Source organism: Squalius cephalus, assembly GCF_949319135.1.
Source record: "Squalius cephalus genome assembly, chromosome: 1".
NCBI classification, from domain to species: domain Eukaryota; kingdom Metazoa; phylum Chordata; class Actinopteri; order Cypriniformes; family Leuciscidae; genus Squalius; species Squalius cephalus.
Window position 1 is genome coordinate 50,942,855 of NC_137122.1, and position 22,783 is coordinate 50,965,637.

The following is a 22,783-nucleotide window of genomic DNA, read 5'->3' on the forward strand; positions in this document are numbered from 1 at the left end:
TTATTACAATATGAGAGATACGGATACATTAAACTGTAGTTAAGAGTAAGAAGACACTCACGTAACAAGGTGCCTGACCCTCCTTATTATAGTGAACTTGTGAACTCAAGCTCTCATCAACAAAAACTCCCAGGAATTCTATAGTTGACACTTGAGGCATCTCAATACACTCAATTGTAATTTTTGATAAATCCAGGGTATAATTTTTTACCACCAAAAATAATAATAATAATATATATATTATATTTAAAGATAATTTATTTAAATTAAACCACTTAGCATATGTGATTAGACCATAATTTACATTCTTAATTCATCAATTAAAATTTGAGTGAGAGAGTACTAAGGTTGTTGGAGTAAGAATATTTGAAACATTTGACAAATCATGTATATAGTAAGGGTCCAAGAATGGACCCCTGAGGAACCCTATACAGATTAATCTCACTTTGCTAGAATAGCAACACTTAAAACAAACAAACAAACAAACAAACAAACAAACAAACAAACAAACTGTCTTCTATTACTTTTCCACTTAGACTTAACTTAATTATAAAAATCTAATAATCCTACTATTCACATACTATCCCTTGCTTACTCAGAAAAAACAAGTTAAGATTAATTGATTGGTTTGAGTGCCATTTTGTCCAGCAAATCATTTTTAATTAAACATTTTTTAATTTAAAATTATACAATTACATTTAAATAATTAGAATGGTTGTTCTGCATTACAGAGATTGTTTTGCATTAATGAGATTTGCATGTGTGTCACAATGCATAAATATAAACTTATATTAATATACACAATAATTCTAAAAATAAAAGTTCTTTATTGGCATCAATGGTTCCATGAAGAGCCTTTAACATCATCGGAACCTTTCCACAAAAGGTTCTTTATTATGGAAAAAAGTTGTATTATATAGTGGAAGGCTTGGATTTTTTAAAAGTTCTTTACACTAATGGTTCTTTTCACTGAAAGTTTTTTTTTGGGGGGGGGGGGGGTACCATTCTTCTATGGCATCGCTGTAAAAGCCCCCTTTTGGAACCTTTTTGTGTATATATTAATAATGGATTTATGGGCAGCAGAACTTAAATAGTGAAACCACACCTACTATTTGAATTTGACTATAGGAACGGGCTGTAGGAAGTGGATCAACTACCATCCACTCTCTACATTATTCAACAATCACTTCAAGTTTTACTAGTTCAGAGTGCTCAGACCCCTCCCTCTCTACTGTTGCATGTCAAGACAGACGCATTATCAGCGCTGTGCTCCATGAAACCAGAACACCTGTAAAGCTTTAGCTGAGATGTCTAACGCAGACAACCAGCCCTCCTCTTAAAACCGGAAAAAAAGCGGTACCTGCTAAAGGACATGTCTGCAAACCTTCCCGAAGAGGACCTCTCCTGTCCCGTGTGCTGCGACATCTTCCAGGATCCGGTGCTTTTGCCATGTAGCCACAGTTTCTGCAGGAGCTGTCTGGAGCACTTCTGGGAGAGCGCAGTCTTTCGCAGCTGCCCCGTCTGCAGGAGAAAAGCCTCCAAGAAAAGCCCACTTTCAAACCGGGCCCTCAAAAACCTGTGTGAAGCTTTTCAGCTGGGGAAAGGCCAGGGCGGTGCGCCTGGATCAAACACCCTGTGCTGGAGACATGGGGAAAAGCTCAAACTCTTCTGTCTGGTGGATCAGGAGCCCATCTGCGTGGTGTGCCAAGCCTCAAAAATGCACAAAGGTCACGACTGCTCTCCCACGGAAGAGGCGGCTCTGGACTGCAAGGTAGAGTTTGACAGAGCCACATTGTTTCGACACACTGTGTAACATTGTGTTGCTGTTCTCAAGATTTACAGCGGCAGGGCATAAGAATGCTGTTTATCAAGTTTGCTTTGACATTATCACAGTGTTCGGCCAAAAAGATCATGGCAGGCTTTCAAACAACACCTTCTTCATTCCCCTTCTTCGAGCTCCCATTGTGGCATATGCGTCCTATTGTATTCTGGAAAAATGTGATCGACTCCATCCAAAATGTGACATAAATCTTTCAAAGTGTACTTGCACCGTTGGATTAGGTAGTGCTGCTGGAAAGAGAAGTTTGTATTGAAAAAGTGCTTCAGTTGTTCATATAGTTTTTCTGCACTGGTTGTTCTCATCTAGTGGGTTGTAGGTCTGCTCTGAAAAAAGACACAATGCTAAATGCAAATGCAACAAACCATGTTGGCCTAGTTTCACAGACAGGGCTTAGATTAAGACATTAGGCCTTTTTTGACATTTATGTCTTTTTATATTTTGACATTTAAAAATGATGACATTTAAGTAGCTTTTATAAACTTGCTTTAGGCAAAAACATTACGTGTGTGCATCTTGAGACAGAGCAATGGAAATTAAAATATTCCAGTGCAATTCACTTTCAGTTAACTGTTAAAGTCGCCATGAAATCAAATTTTACCATTCGTATTTTTATATGTAATATTGTAGTGTTTATTACAAATGATTTATCTGCGCACTTCATTAATTTTTAAAAATTCATGTGCCCTTATATTCTTTAATCAATCTTAATGTTCTCAATTCTTTAATGTTATCCTTCCCTCCCCCCTCGAAACGACTTCTCTTCTCTTCCTGTCATGTGCTATGGTGCGAGGGCGTGGCAACTCCCCTCAAACCTGCTATGAGCAAGAGATGGAGAAGAGGAGCGCCCTGGAGAGGAGAGTAAAACCCTGCCCTCTGTTCAATATTCCGTTTCACTTGGAAATACGTCACAACACTGGAGAAAAGTCGTTTGTAACTTCCGGTTCATGGCGACTTTAACTTTTAGCTCCAACATGCATTTTAACCTGAGACTAGACTTAAAGGGTTAGTTCACCCAAAAATTAAAATGATCCCATTATTTACTCACTCTCAAGCCATTCTAGGTGTATATGACTTTCTTCTTTCAGCCAAACACAATCAGAGTTATATTTTAAAAAAACAGGCTCTTCCAAGCTTTATAATGTAAGCGAATAGAGCCTGAGATTTTGACCTAATAAGTGCATCCATCCATCAGAAAAGTAATCTATAAAGTTAATAAAGGCCTTCTGAAGCGAAGTGATGCATTTGTGTAAAAAAAATATCCATAACTTTATTAGCTATAGTCACTGGCTTCCGGTAACAGCCGTATAAGAGTCTAGTTCCGGCGTGACCTCTGACCCGACGCATGTTAATATAACTCTGAATGTGTTTGACTGAAAGAAGAAAGTTTTGAGGGTGAGTAAATTATGGGATAATTTTCATTTTTGGGTGAACTATAACCCTTTAAGCCTTGTCTGTGAAACTGGGCAATAATAAGGCATTGTTAGGACAGCGAAATAAATAAACATACTAACTTTTAATTTTGATGCCCAAAGCAAAATCTCGTTCCTGAAGCACTGTTTTGAGCACATTACGGTAACACTTTACTTGAAGGGGTGTGCATAAGACTGACATGAAACCTTCATAATCATGACATGACACATGTCATGATTATGAAGGAGGTTTTATGCATGTTTATGAAAATTGTCATTAAGTGTCATTCGCTCAATTATGACATTTTTTGGTGCAAATATGACAACTTGACATAAACCAATACATCATAACCTGTCATAAATGTGTCATTAACATTACAGTGGTGTAATGGTGGTGTACACCCCTTCAAGTAAAGTGTTACCCACATGGCATTGAGAAATATATCCTTAGTTTTACTTTAAAGAAAGATATTTCATTTGCAGGATGAAATGTGTGCTGCCATAAAGATACTGCAACATAAGCTGGAATTATACAATAAAGCAAGACAATCTTCAGCCTTTACTCTGGAGCACATTAAGGTAAATATTTAATTTGATCAGATAAGTGACTTTTGTCAGAAGGTCAGTCAGTAGGTGTCTTCAATGTCAGTTATTTGTCTTAGAATCAGGCTCAGCGGGTTGAGAGACAGATGAAGGATGAGTTTCTCAAGCTTCATCAGTTTCTGTACGAGGAGGAAGAGCGCAGGTTATCAGGACTGAAGGAGGAGGAAGAGCGGCGGGTCGCGGCCGTGAAGAACAGAGACGATGATAATGGACGGAGGATATCATCTCTTACAGACATGATCAGGAAAATGGAGCAAACCATAAACGCTGAAGATTTAACATTGCTGCAGGTGAGAATTTTTAAATACATTTGAATAACATGTTCTCATTCTTTCGTTCCTTCATTCATTCACCTTTCTCTTTTACAGAACTTCAAAGCAACAATAGAGGGGTAAGAATAACTATGACTTTCTTTTCATTACTTGGTAACACTTTACAATAAGGTTCATTAGTTAACATTAGTTAACTACCTTAGTTAACATGAACTGAGGATAAACAATACTTCTACAACATGTATTAATCTTAGTTCATATTCATTCCAACATTTACTAATACATTATTAAAATCAAATGTTGTATTTTTTTAGCATTAGTTAATGCACTGTGAACTAACATGAACAAACAATGAACAGCTGGATTTTTTATTAACTAACATTAACAAAGATTAATAAATACTGTAACAAATATCTCTTTGTTAGTTCATGTTAGTTAATACATCAACTAATGAACCTTATTGTAAAGTGTTACCTGTTACTTTTTTCCTTTGCTTTCTCCTTTTTTGTTTTTGCTATTGCTTCTAATTCAGTGGTTCTGTGAAAATTAAGAGTCGCAACCTAAAAATGGTTGCATTCGCAGGGGGGAACTATATACAGTACAAAAATATGTTCTCCGTGTCATTCTTTTATGTCTGTGTCCTAGAAGACTATACAAAAAAAATGCTGTTTGGATTTAAATAGGCAAATGCTCAATTGATCATTATTGCAGTGATTATTATGTTTCTAGCATGTTTTATGTTTGGCAACAGTTCTTGTAACACTAATTGATGGAGTGTATAGCTTTTCATTTCTTAAACAATGTAGGAAGACACATCATGGCCATATTACAGGATGACAATGTCAAGATTCATCAGGCTCAAACTGTGAAAGAATGGTTGGGAGGGAGCATGAAGAATCGTTTTCACACATGAATCGGCACCTCTGAGTCCAGACCTTAAATTCATTGAAAGTCTTTGGGATGTGCTGGAGGAGACTTTACAGAGTACTGGACTCTTGCATTGTCAGTACAAGATCTTGACCAAAAATGTATGCACCTCTTGATGGAAATAAATGTTGTGATGTTATTTCCATCAAGAGGTGCCTCTCATTTTTGGTCAAGATCTTGTATGTGTTACAATTGGTTGGAGAAATGAAGGAAGCAGGATCTACGTGCAGCAGCTTTATTAAAAAACAAACTCAAACTTCACAAAATGATCTCAGAACAAGAATAGAACAACCAACTAAACGCAACATTAAAGCTACACTGTGTAAAATTTTCTCCCATCTAGCGGTGAAATTGTTTATGACTACCAACTGAATATTACTTTCTAGCCCCTCCCATTCCGAGGGCATTTTAAATGTCCTGTTTTTCGTGTGTTTTTTGTGTTGTTATTGCAATATAACATGTGTTCATGTTTCGCGTGTAAAAAAACAGTATTTTTCACACAATTTACTTATCTGTATACCGCTGTTTTCACTGTCCTAAGAACGGGCTGATTACTTCCTTGCTCTACGAAGTCCCTCCTTCAGAAATACGTAACGAGTTCTGATTGTGCCAGCGGTTCCTGTGTTGAGATTCGACAGCAGCTTAGCGCACGTTGCCCGTTGGGAAGGCCAAACAAAGGTGATTGGACTCCGGGATGAAAATAACAGCGTCTCGACTACATGGCGACAAACACACTCTACAAACGCAACTCTTCCTCTTCTCCGTGGGAGCGCAACAAGACCACGCCCCCTTTTTTTGTGTATTCCTGTGGGCGGAGGTTAGTCAAAAAACTGTTCTAGTGACGTCATTAAAGAAGGAAGTAGAGGGATGTAGTCCAAACCGGCCGTTCGATGTAGGCGACTTCTGTTAAATAAAATATCTCGCTTGGCATTGAACTTTGAGCTTTATAATTTTACAGATATTATTTATACTCTAACAACAACATTACACACTAACTAAAGTTTGAAACATGGGATCACGAAGAACGGGACCTTCAACTCCTATGGTGGCCGTATTATTTCAAATCTGCTGGCAGTCGCGAGTAATCTCCCCCTCGTCTTCGTCACGGTGCCACTGAGTGTCAAAACGCGAAAGGCGAAGCTTGAATTTCCAGGTATGTCCCTCTTTGGCGAATGTATTTTCAAGATGGAGGCGCAACATGGCTGCCGCCATTCGAGCGACCCGCTCGTATGTTTTCTAAATGGCAGATTCTACGCTTACGAGAATACTTGATTAGTTGGTAGACATTAATGAGTTTTACACATTAATGAGCACATCATTTTGAAAGAACAAAGTGTTTTTTGCAAAGAATCAACTTAAAAAATTACACAGTGTAGCTTTAAGAACTGACAAAGAACAAGACAGAACACAGGGTTTAAATAGACAGAGCTGAAGAGCAAATTAACAGGACACACCTGAACTGAACTAACAATCAATCAAACACTATAGAGACAGACAGGGGCGGATGAAGAAAGAACTGAACTAATTTACAGATAAACTAAACAGAACAGAACAAACTGACGTTGTGACAGTATGTATTGTGTGTGTGTGTGTGTGTGTGTGTGTGTGTGTGTGTGTGTGTGTGTGTGTGTGTGTGTGTGTGTGTGTGTGTGTGTGTGTGTGTGTGTGTGTGTGTGTATATATAATTTTATTTTTTTATTTGCAGAACATGGAGCACATTACAGGATCCAGAATACATGTCTGGATCTTTGTTGGATGAATCTAAGTATCTTGGGAATCTAAAGTACAAGGTCTGGGAGAGCATGCAGGCAGTTGCACCTTACAGTAAGTACCTCTTTAAAGTAAAGGACACATGTTGGTTTATTTTGAAACCATATTTTGGTTGGGTTATTGTAGTCAATTTATTTTGCTGCATAGTTATAAGTATTTAAAGCTGCGTTAATAATGGAAGATAGGACCACATACTGCATATTGGGATTTTGTGATGTCATATTAGCTATAATTCAATCAAACTACAATAGAATTATTCAAAGAAAGAATGGTTTGAATCATGATCAAACAATATTGAAATAATAATAAACTTGGACTCTAAACTTTAAAGGTTGTATCAGCAATTTCAGGCTTTCACCAACCACTCAACCAAAATAAATAGTGTTACAACCAATCACGAACAGGGGTGGGTGTTGTGAGGTTTTGCACTCGTGCATGGCTGCCTATGACGGCTGCACGCGAAAACCTCACAACACCCACCCCTGTTGGTGATTGGTTGGAACACTATTTATTTTGGTTTTGAGTGGTTGGTGAAACCAATTGTTTTTGTGTGCAGATCTCAGAACCTAGGCTGCCTACAGAGACGCGTTTTTTTGACGGCATGCTTATGGGGCGGGCAGCTAGCAGATCGTTAGGAAAGATTAGATGAATGGGATCATTTATGTTTGGGCCTGAAATCGCTGATACAACCTTTAATTGAAAGTATTAAATCCCAAACTAGTAAAGGTGCATGGTGCAAGAAAAAAAAGGTGCAAAATAAAAGTGTCCTAAAGTTGTCACCTTTTTTTGAATTTCTGTTTTAAAGCCAAAATATGGCATTTAGCCTATATGATTTGAACAGAATCAAATGCAGAGATGATATGTGTTCTCGCACTGGTTCAAAATTGAAAAGTATATAATGACAAAAAAAACAAAACAGTGTTGAGCATTTCATGTATTATAAAAATAATAATTAAAATAAAATATTAAAAACAGTAAAATATTCTGCCAAATAAAATCCAGTCAAGTTTCACAATGGCAATTTTAACAAATCCAAATCAAGGTTTTGAAAATATTAAGTCTGGGTTGTGTCAAGAAGGACATCCGGCATAAAACCTATGCCAAATCAAATGTTACTGTCAAGCGTACAGTGAAAATTTGGCTTATTTAACATCAATTCTCACATAACAACTGGAATACTCAAAGTCAGAATCACGAATGATTGGGTTTTTATGTCACTACCAGGCAATAACCTAATTTTTAAATAAAGTCTTGTAAACACACTTTGCTTGCGTTGCTAGGACAATTAGTTAAATCAATCAATTTGATTTTTGTGAGTTATCAGCATATCAGTGAGTGTATGTAAACATGCTCACTGTATGTTTTCAACATCTGTCTTCTTTTGTCAGGCCCAATAATTCTGGACCCAAACACAGCCCACCCTTGCTTGACGCTCTCCGATGACCTCACCAGTCTCCACTATAGCACCCCAAACCAAGGGCTCCCCAGTAACCCTGAGCGTTTCCACATCAGCGCAGAGGTGATGGGCTGCACTGCCTTTAACTCAGCAAGCCACAGCTGGGAGGTCGAGGTTGGTGACAACGAGGACTGGATCCTGGGCTTGGCCAGCGAGCGTGTGAAGAGAAATCAGGAAGTACCTGCGAGACCAGAGAATGGCTTCTGGACCATTTGCCTTCGTGATGGGCAATACAGGGCTATGGCATCACCCCCAACATCTCTAAAAGTGGAGGACAAACTGCAGAGGGTCTTGGTTCAGCTGAACTGGGACAGAGGGGAAGTGATTTTTTCAAAGCCTTCATGTCAGGAAATTATATACACTTTCAAACAGGTCTTTACAGAAAAGTTATTGCCATACTTTTACACGCAGAGCAAGCATCCTTTGCGAATTCTATCCAAGCATGTGTTGGTGTCTTCATGAAAGTATAATTTAAAATAGAGAAATGATAATTTTGAAAATATATACTGTGAAAATACACATTTGTACACACAGATGCTTAAAGCGATTTACGTTTTATAAGTTCATCCATCTCCTGGAAATCAACCCCTGATCTTGCCATGCTCTGCTGTTTGAGCTAAAGCAGACAGTAGGGTAACATAACCTCTTAGTAGTACACTACACTTATATTAAATAGATGCACACTGCATGGTATTGGTATTGTACTAAGTAGCCCAAAGACTTCTTAACATCGATGTCGTGTAAACATGCCCTTAAAGGACAAGTTCGGTATTTTACACTTAAAGCCCTGTTTTCAGATCGTTTCTGATGAAATAGAACGGTTAAGATTGAAATTTGGACACATGCTGCTGCTGGCCCGAGAATTTTCGGTTTCTTTCGCTTTCCCCCCCACCTCCACAATGGCTGCATAGGTGCACTGGAACAATCCTTCCTAAAACACATTAAACTTTCGTTTACAAAGACGTGAAACTCACCGAGTGGTCAGGGGTGTTCACTGATATGTTCACACAAAAATCGCTGCAAAAGATGCTTTCCAACAAGTTTTATCGTAGTTTTTGTCCAACTCCATTGACTTGTATTGGATGTGCTGTGAGGTACGGTATTACTCCGCCGCCGTCTATTATTCAAGCTCTCAACGGAAGAATGTACGGGTGTGAGGCGTTTGGAAAAATAGGTCCACAGTTTTACAACGAATGGTAAAACACCTGTTGGAAAGCATCTTTTGCAGCGATTTTTGTGTGAGCATATCAGTGAACACCCCTGACCACTCGATGAGTTTCACGTCTTTGTAAACGAAAGTTTAATGTGTTTTAGGAAGGATTGTTCCAGTGCACCTATGCAGCCATTGTGGAGGTGGGGGGGGTGCTACCACAGAAACCGAAAATTTTCGGGCCAGCAGCATGTGTCCAAATTTCAATCTTAACCGTTCTATTTCATCAGAAACGATCTGAAAACAGGGCTTTAAGTGTAAAATACCGAACTTGTCCTTTAATGTGCCTGTGACCTTGTCTTCCAATTTTAATTTCTACACATTAATTTGCAAGCTTATCTTTATTGCTATTAAAAACCATTCAAACAAATGCACATTGTTTTCTGAATCTGTCAGTGATTATATCTCAGTGATTGAGGAGGCACGTGTCCTCTCAGAATCCAAATGGATTTTAAATGCAACTTCCAACGTAATGACGAACGCGGTTGACCAGCCCTGTTTGTTTGAACCGCGAGAGGCGTCAAAGCTTACGCTACTCCTACATCCTACGTCATACATCGTCAAGTGTTACTCTTTTGGTGTAAGTCGACTTGCGTACGGCCGTCTGCCGGAAGCTAGTTATTTTAATCGATAAAGTTTTAAATATGGAAATTTTCCTACAAGAACGCAACACTTTGGGACACTTTTATGATGAATAGATGCACTTGTATGGACTTGTACTGCCATTATAAAGCTTGGAAAAGCCAGGACATTTTTTAATATAACTCTGATTGTATTCGTCATATACACCTAGGATGGCTTCAGGTTGAGTAAATCATGGGCTTATTTTCATTTTTGGGTGAACTATCCCTTTAAGTTCAACAGTTATTGTAGATGCAAAATTAATAATGTTCCAAAACTGTCACTTTTTCCTCTGTTTTGAGAAACAGAAATTCTATGTTTTGAAGGCTAAATATTTGATTCAAAGGATTTTTTGTACAGGCCTACTGGTTGTTGGGCAGATCCATCCAAAATTTGACAGAATATATAGAATATATTCATTTAAATGTCAACCCTTTTGTGAAACGTGCTAGGGAATCTATGTTAAGAGCTGCAGACAAACGTCTCTGATTCACAAAATGCTCTTCCAAATGCAGAGATTGTTTGTTCTCGCTTCAGTTCATAATTTTAAATAGTAAATAGCCCTAATGATTTTTTTGTTTGTTTTTTTGTTATTTTTTATTTGTGGTAGGGTTTTTCCCCCCAAGAAACACAATGGTGTTATCAAAAAGTCAATTTCCGCTGCTGCAGGATGATCACTGCAGTTGAGTTCAGTTGAAATTTTGCTTGGTTTATTATAAGAATTTATACTGTATCAGGATTTGAACACAGACCCATGCATGCATACTATAAAGTACACCACTTGACTATCATGACTCACAGCCACAGGAAAATGTGCCAGAACTGTAACTGGTGTCCCCTCAAAAAAACCGAGGTGCATGACATCCCTGCATCTAAGATCTTATAGCCATTATTGGGTGCATGTATTGCAGTTATGAATGTTATCCAGATCTTAACTCACCTGTAACCTAGCTTTCAATGAGTAGGAGAGCCAGGATACCCTGGTGGAGGACTCTGGGCCCTATAAGCTTTGTTTGACTGCAGTGAAAGCTCTTGAAACAACACAAACCTGAGACTCAGAAAAGATAAAGCCACTGGATGTACTGATGATGAGTCAAAACAACAAAACCTCATGGGATCACATTTGAACGTACATTCATCAATTTAAGGAAATGGTCAAGGATGACAAATAACAAAATGTTTGAACAAATTTATTTCTGGGGTTCATTAAAAACAGATAAAAAAAACAACTTTCAACAAAAAGACAACTTTCAACAAAAAAACTACTTTCCTAAGTTTTGCTTTGTTACACATGGGGGCGCCACAACTCTTTAAATTAACCTTTGAATGTTTTCATTAGAATTCATAAAATATAATATTAATGCTTGAAGTTACAAACAATGTAAATTTGCATAATGAATGATTTGATATTCAGAATTCAGTGTTACAATTCAAAGACATAACAGAGATAGAACATAACAGAGAATTATTTTTGCTGATCCAAGTTCAATTTATAATAGATTATATAGAAGGAATATTGCAAACTGAAGAGCTATGAAAATGCAGAACTATTAAGCTACAGTATGTAAATATTTCAAGCAATATTTCAGACATTATTTCAGGCGAAGGTTATCATTCCTTTGAGGGCTTGTCTTGTTTCTTGCAGCTTAACTTCTTTACACAAGAATCAGGCAAGAATGGTAATTTCTCCAGGCGGGACAAATAAGTTAAGGGCTGGATAGTGCTGCTGATGTTTAAAAAGGCATAACCCACTGGCTGCACATAGCAAGTGAAGATCTTATGTGGATAGTGGTCTTCAAAGGGGAACAGAGCAACTAGAGGGAGATAGTTGGTCACGATGATGATCAAGATAGACAGCACCATCTTAAACGCCTTTCTTTTCATAGGGTGCATCTCATCTTTACCAGAGCCTCGTGAGCGTTTCAGGGCCCAGAGGATGGCCATGTTACACACCGCCATCCAGGTGAAAGCAAACAAGACCTCACCAGTGAAAACCTTTTCAAAGTTGGGCAGGCCACCAACGGTTTTGGCCGAAGCATAAGCAAAAGTGAGCAGCAGAACCACGATGCTCAGACCGACCCTGTATTTGATGTCCTTCAACTGTCCGAATGCGATGGGGAAGAGAACGGCTATAAATCGATCCAGACAGACACACGAGAGGAAGAGCGGCCCGCTGGTGTCTTTAACGCCAAAGGAGAACTTCAGAGCCATCCAACCCATGGCACTCCTCCAGTGGTAGAGATTGAGGAATGCTATGATTGTCATAAATCCGAAGTAGGCGTCCATGAAAGCCAGGCAGCCCAGGAAGATGTCAGAAGTTAAAGGCTCATTTCGGGTGTTTATTAGGTTTGCAATGACCATGATGTTGGCAGGTATTCCTATGATCATATTAAAGGACTGTATAGTTAGGTCAAAAAGGATACCACTCACCATATGTTCGCACCCTTCAAACACACTGAAAGCGAGCGTCGTATTGACTGAATCGGTCGTTAGGTTAGAGGAATTCAGGTTGCTTTTTAGGATGTATCTTGCTCTTGTGTTGTGAGATAGTCGACCCTCCATGACTTCTAAGGAACTGAAACCAATGAATGAAATTCTGGAGGAGGAGAAAATTACATTATAAAGATAATTGAACATATCTGACATGGCAATATAATTAGGTGTTTCTGTTAACATTAATGATATATGTTTTAGAAATGGATATCAGATTTAGATTGTTTTATACTAGATAGAGCCTTGAATGGTGAAGTGTTTATTTTAGGGCTGACCAAACCTGCTGGTCCACAGGGCCACTGTCCTGCATATCAATAATGCATCCTTGAACCAGCTAATCAATGCCTTGACTGTAAACCACACAGGTGTGTAGGGGTAGGCTAAACTCTGTAGGACATTGGCTCTTCAGGAGCAGGATTGGACATCCCTGGCTTATGTCCTCTGAGTGAGGCAGCCAATCCTGCTCCTGGACAGGAAAATCCTGCAGACTTTAGCTCCATTGCATGCATGGGCCTTTAAACATGCAGGAAACTAGCTATGCAGGATTGGTAACCCTGACGTAGACCGCTTAATAGGTACCCATACACAAAAGAAATATATTTCAAATATATTTCTTTTGTGTATGGGTAAGGCCAACATGGCATTTGTACACGTGGAATTATACTGTAAGCTTCCCCAGGGGTAGCCAATTATGTTCCTGGAGTGCTATTGTCTTACAGAGTTTAGCTTCAACTAAACCTGAACCAGCTAATCAAGGTGTTCGGGTTACTGGAGAATGACAGGATTACTTCATGTTTTGGGGCAGGGTTGCAACTGAAGTGTGCAGGAAAGTAGTCCTTTAGGAGCAGAGTTGTACACTTTCATGAGTGGTAATGAGTTATATTTGGTACAGGGCATCTGAGCAGATTCAATCTTAATGGCAATTCATGGATCATCTCAAATTTGGAGATCTGACAATACATCAGCTATGACAAACAGTGTCTCCCCCGGGGGTATTCTCCTGTTATCCCGCTACATATACCCACAGGAGGGGAGCCACTGCACAAGCACAAGTACACAAAAACACATCTGTGCAGAACAACTGTCAAGAGGGAATTCAGGGTCCATAATAGACAGACATGAGACCAGCCCCATTTCCTCAGCTTGGATAAGGGCCTACTTGACTATGCAAGGGAGCTGCACTTGTACATTGTGAATAGAATTGATTTAACATGAAAATTGATTTGCAAGGAATGTCATCTGTTGCATGATTTTAAATAATGATTGACACTGTTTTTCTCCAACCCTGGTTCTGGAGTGACCCCCAACACTGCCTATTTGATATGTCTCCCTAATTCAAGGGTGTCCAATCCTGCTCCTGGAGAGTGAATGTCCTGCAGAACTTGGCCCAACAAACATGCCTGCAAGTCATCTTGAAGATTTTGTTAAGCTGGTTTAGACGCATTTAATTAGGGTAGGAAATAAATCATGCAGGAAGTTTGCCTTCCTGGACCAGGACTGGACATCCCTGCTCTAATCAAACACCTCATTACCATAGACTTCAAGACCTGAAATAGATGTGTTACAGTTAGATAAGGAGACATGCAAAAGGTGCACTGCTGGGGGTCCTCCAGGACAAAAGTTGGGAAACATAAAACATGTCAAACCACAAAGTCTCCTTTATAGTAGAGCTTATGTGAAGCACCACCCTAAGTAAAGTCTGTAGGGACGGCAAGCTTCATGTATTCTTGTCATGTCATTCTCTGTACCACTGCTCCACCAGGGTCTCAGAAGGACCCTTGTGGCCCTACTCTCTCTGCCTTCGGGCTAAACTCTCTCCAGTGGCACGTCTGCTAAAGGATAAGGAGGCTCCCAGGGATTGATCTTAAACAATTGTGTTTTTCTCCTTCAGCTCTGGGGACTTCAACCAGCTAGAGGGGGAAATTGGAAACTTGATTTTGACAAGTGTTAAAGTTATTTGAGAAGTCTGTTGTGAACTATTTACACACTCTCAATCAGTGGTTCTTAATAGTGGTCCCGATGTACGCCCAACACTACACAACTTTTTGTATGTCTCCATAATCAGACCTGATTCAACTTGCTCATTAAGTAGAGACTCCAACACATGAAATGGGAGTGTTAGATAAGAAAGACATCTAAAATGTCTACTGTTGCGGTACTGAAGGACCAGGGTTGGGAAACACTGCTTTAAATCAAGATAAAGTCAACATAAAAACAGAATTGACCTGTTACTCCCTTAAAGGAGAACTCCGGTCAATTTTAACATTGAGCTCATTTTTTTGTAAATTTGGAGTGCTGTCAGTACAGAGAACAACGACAAAAATCGGTGTTGCCTACACCGTGTTATCCTCTTTTTAAAATTTGCACCCTGTTGACTTCAATGGGGCAAGTTTTAAACCTGCTTTTAGCCTCTTAACATCCTTGATGTGTCATTACAAGTGCACAGCCATGTGAGTGATTCCTTCAGAGTGAACACGCGGTGAATCTGACTGCAGTAGATGTGAAAGATATGAATAAAAATGATGTTAATTCAGCCAGCGCTCATACCTGTATTTACATCCTGTTTTCGGCTGAAGTCCACAGTTGTCGATTGTCGAGTTCGGGCGCATGATCGTACGTACTAAACCTATACGCGTGAACTCGACAATCGACTACTGTGGACTTCAGCCGAAAAATGGGATGTAAATACAGGTATGTGCGCTGGCTGAAATTTTATCATTTTTATCCATATCTTTCACATCTACTGCAGTCAGATTCACCCGTGTTCACTCTGAAGGAATCACTCACATGACCTGGGCACTTGTAATGACACATCAAGGATGTTAAGAGGCTAAAAGCAGGTTTAAAACTTGCCCCATTGAAGTCAACAGGGTGCAAATTTTAAAAAGAGGATAACACGGTGTAGGCAACACCGATTTTTGTCGTTGTTCTCTGTACTGACAGCACTCCAAATTTACAAAAAAATGAGCTCAATGTTAAAATTGACCGGAGTTCTCCTTTAATGTATATTCATGGTCTTATGCATGCTTCAAAGAAGAAGAAAAAAAATTTAACCACGTATGCTATATCTGAAACAACTTTAATTTACATAATCATTACACTATGGCAGGGAAATAGCCAAACAAGTTTCAACCACAACCCTCCACCCTCTTCTCTGTGACAGGTGCAACACCAACTTAGCAAAAGTATAGATTGCAAGAAGGTGTGTTTTTGATTGATCATTTCATCAACTGGTGAAAGCAGTTTGAGGCAGTTTTAAGGGGTTGTATCCTTAAATTGAAAATAAATGAATGAATTGACCTTTTGGTCACTTTTTTGAGCTCCCTGTCCTACTCTCCTCCCCACCACCCCTTTCACATCTGCTGAAGCCAAACATATAGTGGGGTGAATCTTTGTTAATAGTGCTGTGCAACAGAGGTAAAGCTAATCAATTCTCATATTAAATGAAAAAGAATAAATATGTTTGCCAGGGATTCGGTCACATAATCTCTTATTTTCCATGCAAGAGTTATGGCAAACAAACTCTCTTTTGAAAATGTATTGTGTGCTCTTCTAATGGATCTTTGAAATCCAACTTGTGACTGATCTTACACCAAGTGAGCCAGACACCCCCAATGAAGGCTTGACTGTTTATAATTATAATACTGATAATAATATTGGTAATATTAATGTTATGATAAATACTTTATATTCACTTGGTTCGAGTGTTGACTCCATCATGACTAAAGCAGACCAGAAAAGGCATAAATTGCAAAGGTACAGTAGTACTAATGCAAAGAGAGAGAGAGAAAAAAAACTTTGTTCTTTTGAAGAGGACTCATGAGTAAAACATATTATATTATTATTAGTGAGTGTCCTCTCACCAAAATAATAGCAGAGGAATGTTATAATCAGTAATGGAAACAAACACTGTTTTCCCACATGCTAGTCAACATGATGCTACTAAACTCTAAAAAAAATTCTAAATCACTTTGCTGGTATGACCAGTTACTGAATTCACATAGATGATTTCTCTTCTAATTTTGCCAAAAAATGTACTGCACCAGTATTTTTAAGATGGTTTGGGACAAATGGGACAAATATTAAAACTTTGAATGAGTAAATGATCAGTTTCCCTTCTCCAAAAGACCTTTTTTTTCACCATCCACCAACAAGTCTTGTACTTGTATTTGAATGGTAAAAAATTTAGCTAGTTTTAAATCTAGCAAGTAAAATTTTACATCAAAATATTTTAATAGTTACCGTTATAAAAATGATGAAAAACAATCCTATTATATGAAAACTTCAAAGTTTAAAAAATGTACCAAAGATCTCCCATTACCATCAGTGTCATTTTACATTGTAATATTAACAACTCTTTATAGTTAGAATAGTTGGACATACTGTCCGCACAACCTAAACAACTGCAAGATAAACAACCATTATTTTAAAGAAAAAAGCCTATGGCACAAATAATTACATTATTAAGGCATGCATAAAAGTATTTAGGGGTATCAATATCCATAACATGAAGACTGAAAAGATAGAAAAGACAAGAAAAAGTGTGCTTCTTACCAGATAGATGATTTTAGTCGTAAAGATGCGGGTCAGATTGTGGATTCGCCTTTATAAACATCACGAGCACAGGAGGAATTACAATTGTTGGTAGGAGGGAGGGTCTTTTTTGAGGTGCTTTCTGGACTCGGTCCCTGATGGTGAATTAGACTGTGTTTTCTAGATTCATCTGTCCTCACAGGATCAGAACTGTTTTGGTGGGTGTTTTCTTGGTAAAAGCTCATAGTGTGTTGTTTTAGAACTTACTCATTAGGATTACTTTGGATTAATTTGAATCATATGGATCCAATTTAGAAATGGGAAAGAGCAGCTTTTCTAAGAAAAAGCGAGAGATCTTTAAATTGTTATATTTTCTGCCTACAGTGTTCCCACGTGTCCATTTTGGAATAATAAAAAAATTCAATTTGTCTGAAAATAATTTAGCCAATATGTTAATCATTCCAAATTGACAAAACATTTAAGAACTTGAATCTGTAATACTTCCTACAAAAGCACAGTGTACCATTATTATAAAGATGACTTTATCAGGACAGTGAAAAGGCTGCATAAAGTCAGTCAGATCAGAGAGAATAAATGGGTTCGGTGAGGCATGATCCAGCCCATCGCACAACACCTCTCCCCTGACTCTGACTTACATGCTCCAAAACTCGGTCTGGGGGCTGATTTGCATCTTGGGACTGGTCCTGGTTTTATACCACCGGCCCATAGGCCCTCATGTCAGTCTCTTTCCCTTTTTCATTGCAAACAGAGAGCACAGGTGCAGGATTCTTCTGCCAGTTTGAGTGCACTAGCTAGCATGACTGCTGTGTGTTACTGTGTGGCTGCTCTTAATGGAGGGTCTCACAAGTTGGAGAAACAGATTTGTATGATTATGTATCAAGACTCTAGAAAGTCTAATGAAATAAGTGACAAGGGTTATTTTATATCATGTATTTGTAAAGGATACTAGCAAGTTCCAATTACTCATTCACTTACTTAGTGTAGTTCCTATACACATTGGGATCAATCCTGCTCTTAGAGATCTACACTCTTGCAGAGTTTAGTTCCATCCCTATACTCTAACACAACTGCATTTTATAACTGCAAAACCTTGATTACCTAGTTCAAGTGTGTTTAAATAATGTCAGATATAAACTCTGCAGGAAGGTAGATCAGGATTGAGTTCCCCTGTTGTACAGCTTTCCCATGGGCTTAACCAGTATATCATAATGCCATTTTGTGTCCATGGGGCACTACTTATTAAAGATTAATGGATGTTACCAGGATGATGTGGTGATCTACAGTAGGTCCTGGAAAGACATTCTCTACCATCTAAAATATGCTTTAAAGGATTTAAATGGCATAACTGACCATCAACCAGAAGAAATACTCATGGACACAAACTGTAGGTTACCTTATTTATCTGTTCATCCACCTGCATACCGCTTTATCCTCTGTAGGGTCACGGAGGAGTGCTGGATCCTATAGCATATCTCGGGCTGAAGGTAGTAGGGAGGTTACGTTAATGGTCATGGCAAAAATAGACCACACATGGAAAAGCTGGAAGCCAAATGAATATCACAGAAAAAAAAGGAAAGCATGAGCTTTTTTGGACAAATCAGCAAGTACAGGAGATTCGTTATACAAGGGAACTACCTCTCTCACTTACTAAATGCTTAAAACTATTTTAATAACAAACCCTGTGGTTAATATTTTGAGACACACTTCATCAGAACTTGCATGCGTTGAAACGTAAACCACATGGTTTGTTATTAAAAATTTGTTTGTGAGTATTTAGTAAGTGTGAGGTGGGTATTGGGTAAGTTCTCACCCATGCTTGATTTGCATATTTTGGAACTGTCTCTAATTCTCTTTGGAGCTCATTCTCTAGAGTGTGTTTGTTTTTTGACAGGAAAAACATTCTCCATTTTGCTACATTGGCAGTCCACGAACTGGACAAGAAAAAACACGGCTCCTCTAAGACATATTTAACTGAATGCGAGGAAGACTTTCACAAGCTAAAAGAACTGTTGCCACACATAGGTCAGATTGATTATCCATGTTGATGGCTCTGATGTGATAGGTGAAGTGCCAGTTCCGGGAGAATCTGGGAAAGATTTCCATCCTCTTTCTGCACAGACAACTCTTTGATTGATAAAAGAGGTATCAGAAGGATTATTGAGAAGCATGTATCAAACAAAATATGCACATTCCGTTTTGACGTCCATCACACATTTTGATGTGCTTACTTGTATGTCTGTGACCTGCATAGTAGTAGTGGGCGCATTTATGAATCACACATGTATATATTAATTTTGAATCACAATGTATATATTCCAGCATAAGTTTTGCCAGAGCAATGATTGAGAGTCATTATGTCATTATTCTGATAATTGCCATGCCAATGCCAAAAACTGCCAAAAAGGTGGCCCTCCAATAGGAGTAGAATTGGCCGCCCATGGCAAACCATCGCATGGCATCTATTCGTGACTCAGCCAAGGATTATGACTTTGGTATCGATAGAGAATTAAATCATGACTACTGTGTATGGCAAATATGGAGAAAAAAAGCCCAGACTTTGCTTGATTTGCAGTTCTGTTGTGAGAGAGTTGAACTGCAAAGTCACACAAATCAGCCATGGGTGTGCGGATCACTTTACAAAAGACCTGTACATGGCAAATCTTGAAAATACAAACTTGCAAATCACAGATGACTTGGAGTCACACATAAAACAACAGTATCTCACATTGTTTAGAAGTAAATGAATTAGTATGTCTGAAAGTCAAAGACATGCCCCTTAATTTGCATATGTGTGTGACCTAACTTGTCACTGCATTTGATCACACATGCACAGACAGGCAAAATTAATAAATTGGAGAGAGTAGCCAAACTGTTACAAAATTAAATTTAAAATTTCAGTTTGATATAATATTGTATTGTAATATCACATTGTATATTATTATGTACCTTGTACGTACCTGCAGTCTGGGGGGAGGGCTCCAAGCTTGGAATTTGGCCCAAACTCAGAGTACTCCCCCAAAAAGCAAATGAGCAAAGGACAGCCGCCAGACTAAAGACAAGATGTAGCTTTGGAAGGTCCATCTCGGACCATCTTCCGAGAGCTTGGATCTGCTGCTGTGAGAGGCCTTTTTGGGCTGCTGAGGTTCCTGTCCCGATGCGGAAAGAGTGACTAGAGAAATTTGTTTTTGCTGGGATTGTCAGAGAGCGGATTTGAGGTGTTTTTGGAACCAAAAGCGTGTTAACAGGTTTGTTGGAGTCATCTAAGAATGGAGGTTCAAAAGGGTATTTAGCCTGAGAGCTTCTAAATGAAGGTACGCAAGAACGGATTGCTATGGTTGGATTGGTGACGAGAGGTTGAAAATATGGTTGAAAATATAGATGAAAATATAGTCTTGCTTTGTTTAATCAAATATGAGATTGTTTTGCTAAGTCTAGGATGGTGGGGTGGATTTTTGGAGTTATTTATTGTGAGTTCAAAGCATCTATAAGAAAACCAAAAAAAGGTGTTAGGGTGGGTGGGCTGGGATCATTGAATCCTTTTGATCAGGAGGAGGATTGTTAACTATTTATCCCGGGGGAGGGTGCGCCATAAATCAATTTGTGGAAAATTTTGATGCAGCTCAGGTAACTAGAAAGGGGTCACTTGCTCTTCAGCCTGGTTGGTGCTCACGAAACAGGACACAGAAATCAAAAGAAGAGACCCAAGGTCTAGCTAGGACCAAGGAGCAGGACCGGAGCACACAACGTTTTAAGTTATATTTATTGGTGCAAAACGACTAACGTTTCGACGCCCATGCGTCTTCTTCAGAGTCAAACAGTCAATGGCAACGATGTACAGATTTTAAAGAATCAAGCAGCTCAGGTAACCTTTGATGGACCCGACTTGGAAGCCCTTAACGCTGTTAAGGAAGGCGATAAAAGAGGTGACTGAATGGAGAGAAAAATCGGGGAACGGCGTGTTATACGAAAAGTGGAATACTTTGAAACATCTCCATGCTGTTATGTTGGACTTGAGGGTTCTAGGAGAAACTGCTTTCTCCTAGACGAAATAGAAAGAGAGATAGTGAGTCAACGATTTGATTTCTGACCTGAGGACGTGTTTAGCAATTATGATAAATTGATCGCACGCTGAGATCCAGATGAGACATCTTAGAAGTGACATCAGAGCTGGTGAATGGGAACAACCTTTATTAAAGGGGGGGTGAAATGCTATTTCATGCATACTGAGTTTTTTACACTGGTAAAGAGTTGGATTCCCATGCTAAACATGGACAAAGTTTCAAAAACTAAGTTGTACGTTTGAAGGAGTATTTTTGTTCCAAAAATACTCCTTCCGGTTTGTCACAAGTTTCGGAAAGTTTTTTTTCGAGTATGGCTCTGTCTTACGTAAGATAGGGCGGAATTTCCTTATATGGGTCCTAAGGGCACTTCTCCGGTAAGATCGCGGCCGCGCGCGCACTCGTAGACTAGAGCAAGAGAGTGAAAGCAGTTCGCCATCAAAGCGCCCTGCCCGGCTTTTGGGAAGTCAATGTCACCAAAGAAGTGTGTTTTTGGTTGCCAGGGCAAGACAACCCTGCACAGATTCCCAAAGAACCCAGCGTTAAGGAACCCGTGGATGGAGTTTGTTTTCCTGAGCATAAACGGAGTTGTGTAAGACTTTTGTTCCCTGCATTTCGATGATGATTGTTTTATAAACAAAGCCCAGATCTACGGATTTGCAGATCGTCTAATGCTTAAGGATCGAGCAGTCACAATGATAAAGGTTCGCGGTCGTGCGTTGGAACCGGACGGTGAGTAAAACTGTTTGTTGAACAAATGTCTCTGTGTGTTGTCACTAGCTTGGTGCGTTAGCACAGCTAAGCTTCGCCCACACGGCCCGCCCCCAGCCGCTCGGTTTTTTCCGGAAAGACTCGGTACAGCCTATCTTTATGTTAAAAATTTAATAAAACAAAATACTTTTTGGAGATATGAAGGATGCAATATTACTCTATAGGTACTCAAGATTAAAAGGGGTTTGAGTGAAAATGAGCATTTAACCCCCCCTTTAAAGCACTGAACTGTTGCTTCATTGTCGCAGTGCACTAAAATATTGCTTGCAGCCCATTCTTCCCCCCACAGGAAGGCTGCTACAACAAGAGGGTAAAGCTTGAATAGTGCTGAGGACTGTGGTGTGTCCTGAAGCTTGGAGGGCCATGGAGACACAAACCAGCATCCTTTGCAAAATCCCCAAAATAGTTGGATTTGCGTTGGTGGTTGCAGGTCTTGGCACGTAGCTGTTGGATTTAACTGGGGTTGTGTCTGGGCAGGGGGGAATGGAGGGGTTAATTTGTGAGCATGTCATGGTGGAATGTGTCACTGTACTGCAGATTGTGCATGAAATGTTTCTGCACCCTAGGAACACCCTGCTGTGTAGATCGGGGTAGAGTGCACCCCAGTAGGTGGCATTGGTTCCACTGAGCGACCTGTACAGCGCACTTTGCTGAGAAAAGCTTATGGTAAGTAGAAGTTTCCTCCTCCATAGGACAACGCGAGCTCAACTATAAGCTCCAAATAATCATGACTGAAAAATACTTGCATTTTTCTATTTGGCAGTTTGATTCGGATACGGGAAGCAGAGAAAGTAGGATA

At 39.2% G+C, this 22,783-nt stretch overlaps 2 protein-coding genes across 3 annotated transcripts; one reads left to right on the forward strand and one right to left on the reverse strand.

The window, feature by feature from the left end:
• Positions 1-1,059: 1,059 nt before the first annotated feature.
• On the forward strand, positions 1,060-9,166 carry LOC307159338 (zinc-binding protein A33). 2 transcript variants are annotated; one of them, XM_079872642.1, is made up of 6 exons: positions 1,060-1,771; positions 3,733-3,828; positions 3,912-4,142; positions 4,221-4,243; positions 6,757-6,875; positions 8,210-9,166. In XM_079872642.1, the coding sequence occupies exons 1-6, from the start codon at positions 1,373-1,375 to the stop codon at positions 8,737-8,739; spliced, it is 1,398 nt and encodes a 465-aa protein (XP_079728768.1). In that variant the 5' UTR covers positions 1,060-1,372; the 3' UTR covers positions 8,740-9,166. The 2 variants fall into 2 exon arrangements, with proteins under 2 accessions (XP_079728768.1, XP_079728769.1); XM_079872643.1 differs by having other exon boundaries at positions 3,918-4,142.
• Positions 9,167-11,719: 2,553 nt separating this feature from the next.
• LOC307166267 (G-protein coupled receptor 183-like) lies at positions 11,720-12,670 on the reverse strand (the record flags this gene model as incomplete). Its single annotated transcript, XM_079884490.1, has 1 exon — positions 11,720-12,670. The coding sequence occupies one exon, from the start codon at positions 12,668-12,670 to the stop codon at positions 11,720-11,722; it is 951 nt and encodes a 316-aa protein (XP_079740616.1).
• Between the last annotated feature and the right edge of the window lie 10,113 nt (positions 12,671-22,783).

Bases quoted from the DNA above. Each gene is read 5' to 3' on its own strand.
- LOC307159338 (XM_079872642.1), top strand. From the start codon at position 1,373: ATGTCTGCAAACCTTCCCGAAGAGGACCTCTCCTGTCCCGTGTGCTGC. The intron at 4,244-6,756 runs GTAAGAATAACT...TTTTATTTGCAG, and splicing joins TTCAAAGCAACAATAGAGGG to AACATGGAGCACATTACAGG. The intron at 6,876-8,209 runs GTAAGTACCTCT...TTCTTTTGTCAG, and splicing joins GCAGGCAGTTGCACCTTACA to GCCCAATAATTCTGGACCCA.